Source organism: Fragaria vesca, linkage group LG6, assembly GCF_000184155.1.
Source record: "Fragaria vesca subsp. vesca linkage group LG6, FraVesHawaii_1.0, whole genome shotgun sequence".
NCBI classification, from domain to species: Eukaryota; Viridiplantae; Streptophyta; class Magnoliopsida; order Rosales; family Rosaceae; genus Fragaria; species Fragaria vesca.
The window spans coordinates 8257878-8261911 of NC_020496.1; the positions used below are offsets into that span (position 1 = coordinate 8257878).

The following is a 4034-nucleotide window of genomic DNA, read 5'->3' on the forward strand; positions in this document are numbered from 1 at the left end:
CATGTGACTTAAGACCGACCATTTTTAAATCTTCCATGGAGACCAGATTACTAATATTTGAGGAGAAGCGTGTAGGAACTGACATTCCAAAAAGGATCGGTAGACTATTTTTTTTCTCATGATGCAGTAAATTCCAACTAGCCAAAGGCAACTTGGCCTTTTTCTCCCCAGCTACCACTTTCAAGTCAGTTTTGATGCCCTATATCGACCATGTCCAAACGGCAAGCAGCTCCATCCTTTGTCTTGCCAGGAATATTCAAGAGGGTCCCAATTATGGCATCGCAACAATTCTTCTCAATGTGCATCACATCAAGAATATGGCGTACTGGAATATATTTCCAGTATTCAAGTTCAAAGAACACGCTTTTTTTTTTCCAGCAAGGTCTGGGTTGATCACCTCGCTTGGCAGGCTTTTGAGTTTTTCCAAACTCACGAGGCAGTCCTTCAACCCTTGCCAGAACCTCTTCTCCACTTAATGGTTCAGGGGCGACTTCATTCTCAATCGTGTTGTCAAATGTTGCAGCCTGCTTTCGGTATGGATGATTTCTACGCAAGAATCGGCGATTCTTCAAAAACACCATTTTCTTACAATGTTTCAGCCTAATGGGTTTGGTTTCATCAACACAGATAGGACAAGCATTATATCCTTTGGTGACACTACCCGAAAGGTTCCCATACGCAGGAAAGTCATTTATAGTCCAAAGTAAGACTGCCTTCAATGTAAAGGTCTCTTCTCTCACAAAGTCATACACTTCTTCAACCCCCTGCCACAATAACTTCAAATCGTCTATTAACGGTTGTAGATAGACATCGATATCTTTCCCGGGCTGTTTCGGTTCAGATATCAACAAGGACAACATCATGAACTTCCTCTTCATGCATAACCAAGGAGGAAGGTTATATGTGACCAGAATAACTGACCAACAAGAGTATTTGCTGCTTAAAGCAGCGTAAGGATTAAATCCATTAGACGAAATGGCTAATCGAAGGTTCTTAGGTTCTTTCCCAAATTCTAGCCACTGTGTGTCAACCAATTTCCAAGTCGGTGAATCAGCTGGATGCCGCATCATGCCATCTTTATTCCTATCGCCATGCCAAGTCAAGGACTTAGCTGTCCTTGGAGATTGGAACATCCTTTTAAATCTCGGTATTATAGGGAAGTACCACAAAACCTTTACAGCAACCCCATCCCTCACAACTCCGTTCTTTCTAATCTTATACCGCGAAGTGGTACATGTTGGACATACTTCAGCTTCATGATGGTCCCCTCTATATTGAATACAATCATTTGGACATGCATGAATTTTTTCATACCCCATCCCCAATAAACCTAGTGTTTTCTTTGCCTCACCTATATTGCAAGGTACTTCATTCCCATCGGGAAGGAAGGACTCAAACAACATTAGCCAGTCAGAAATACAAACATCAGTCATTCCGTGCTTTGCTTTCAAATTGAACATTTCTACAAGAGCGTTCAATTTTGTCGACTTTGTACACCCAGGGTACAAAGCTTTATCTCCATCTTCTACCAGCCTAAGGAACTCATCTGAGTCACAAGACATCTCCTCATCCTCATCTTCTTCACCCTTATTTTCTTCACCCTCTATATCCTCCTGCTTATCTACTGAATCAGACTCTCCGCCACTATCGCCCTCCATGGCAGCAGCTTCACCATGACAGTCCCAATTTTTGTAATTGGTCATGATGCCATTAAAATATACATGGCCCTTGATGACAGCAACGGTAAATCCACTGTGATTACAACACTTCATACAAGGGCAGCGTATGCTTGATTTGTCGGCAGCATTTGCCGACGCAAATTTAAGGAAATTTTCAAGCCCAGTTTGAAACCTCAAAGATCTCCTATCAGCGAGCATCCAAGTTTTTTCCATCTTATATAAACACATAAAAATGGAATAATAACAAGTTAATTAAATAACCAATCACAATCATTAAAAATAAATTGAGGATCAAGATAAACACTTGTACTAACATCATAATAACCACAATCACAACTAACCCCGATCACAACATGCGCACAAAGACAGAAAAATAACTACAACACTTAGGTACTTGAGCAAAGGACTGAAATAGCTACCCAAGTCGAGGTCATGCTTAAGTCTACTGTTTTCAGTTCAAATCAGTAACAAACACTTCAACTATTAACAACTTGAACAAAGAAGATAAACAATCACAAGCAGAACAATAATAAATACAGGAATTCTAATTAAAAAGTTAAACAAATGAGCAAACTGGCTTACTTCAATTTGGATACCTCCACTTCAACTAATAACCACTTCAACTGTCTGCCTACTTCACTCCAAACTGTCACTGAACAAGAACAACAAACTATTAAACACCAAATTGAACCCCTAATTCGAAACCCTAAAAAAATCACATTCAGAACCCCCAATTCGAAAACCTAAAAAATTCGAACCCAGATTCTATAGAGCCCTAAAATTAACTCTATAAGAAAGAGACTGGGTTACCTGATTGAGAGAGAAAATATGTTGTTGTGTTCGAGAGAGACAGAGAGAAAGATGGTGAGGTCGAGAGAGATGGTGAGGTTGATAGAGATGGTGACTGCGAGAGAGATGGTGAGGTCGAGAGAGAGATGGTGAGGTCTAGGGAGATGGTGACTGCGAGAGAGATTGTGAGGTCGAGATAGAGAGAGATGGGTTTCAAACAAAAAGAGAGAGGCGGCTTTCAGACACTTACTGAAATTGAAAGGGTGTGTTCAGACACTTAGTGAAAATGAAATTAGACAATCCTTGGTTGACCGTGCAAAGGGTTTGTAACCTAACTAATTGGAAAGGGTGTGTTCATCAAACAACATACATATATTGTCTGAGTTGACCAACTAATACCAATCATTATTCTAAATTAACCAAAACACTCATTTTGGTCATCAAAGTGTTGACTTTGAAAAGTATTGGTCACACGACATATATATGTCGTTTGAAGTGACTAAGCAAGACTCGATTAACGTTGACCGCATCGACCGAGACCCGAACTTTATCAAAAATGCATGAATTTTGTTCTACACCCATAATTCACTATCATGATGACATCTGACACTCAAACTTGAAAAGAAAATTATTTTAGTCATTTGAATCACAACGTGCGTACTAATGTGTTATAACATGTTTACCAAGTTCTTTGTAAACATACATCTTTATAAATGAACTATATGCAATAAACAAAATTTACCTAATATGACTGTTGGATATGATCGCAATACTTAAATATGTATGTGGAAGAAAATTTACCCATTTTCGATAACTTATAGGTCTCGATCATTAGAGTCAACTTCAATTATACATAAAACGTTCCTATTCTTCCTCATGGGGAGCGATATGATCGGTCGATAAACGTGTCCAAATGTTCACATAAAATAGTTTCGTTGACACTAAATGAAGGTATAAGAATTGACGAATCTCAACTTTAAGTATTAGACGGTCTAGATAAGAGGGTTTTCGTTTAGATAAAAGTGTTGACTTTTAAAAGTATTTTTCAGACAACATATATATGTCGTGTGAAGTTACTAAGCAAGATTCCATTCACATTGACCGCATCGACCGAGATCTGAACTTTATCGAAAATGCTTGAAGTTTGTTCTACACCCATAATTCACTATCATGTTGACATCTAACACTCAAACTTTAAAAAAAAAAAATTACTGTCATTTGAATCCCAACGTGCGTACTAATGTGCTATAATATGTTTACTAAGTGTTTTGTAAACATACATCTTTATAAGACAATTATATACAAGAAACAAAATTTACCTAATCTGACTGTTGGATATGATCGCAGTACTTAAATATGTATGTGGAAGAAAATTTATCCATTTTCGATAACTTATAGGTCTCGATCATTAGAGTCAACTTCGTATTTACATAAACTTTCTTATAGCTTCCACAAGGAGAAGTACATAATCGTTTCATCAAAGTGTCCAAACTATTACATAGATCTGTTTTCCTACTCTTAACAAGAGTTTGAGAACCGGCTAATCAAAAATATAAGTTTTTGGTC

General features: G+C 37.9%; 1 protein-coding gene across 1 annotated transcript; it reads right to left on the bottom strand.

Annotated features, from left to right (window-relative positions):
* Positions 1 to 185: 185 nt before the first annotated feature.
* LOC101300469 lies at positions 186 to 1703 on the bottom strand. Its single transcript, XM_004305113.1, has one exon. The coding sequence runs from the start codon at positions 1701 to 1703 to the stop codon at positions 186 to 188; it is 1518 nt and encodes a 505-aa protein (XP_004305161.1).
* Between the last annotated feature and the right edge of the window lie 2331 nt (positions 1704 to 4034).

Bases quoted from the DNA above. Each gene is read 5' to 3' on its own strand.
- LOC101300469 (XM_004305113.1), bottom strand. From the start codon at position 1,703: ATGACCAATTACAAAAATTGGGACTGTCATGGTGAAGCTGCTGCCATG.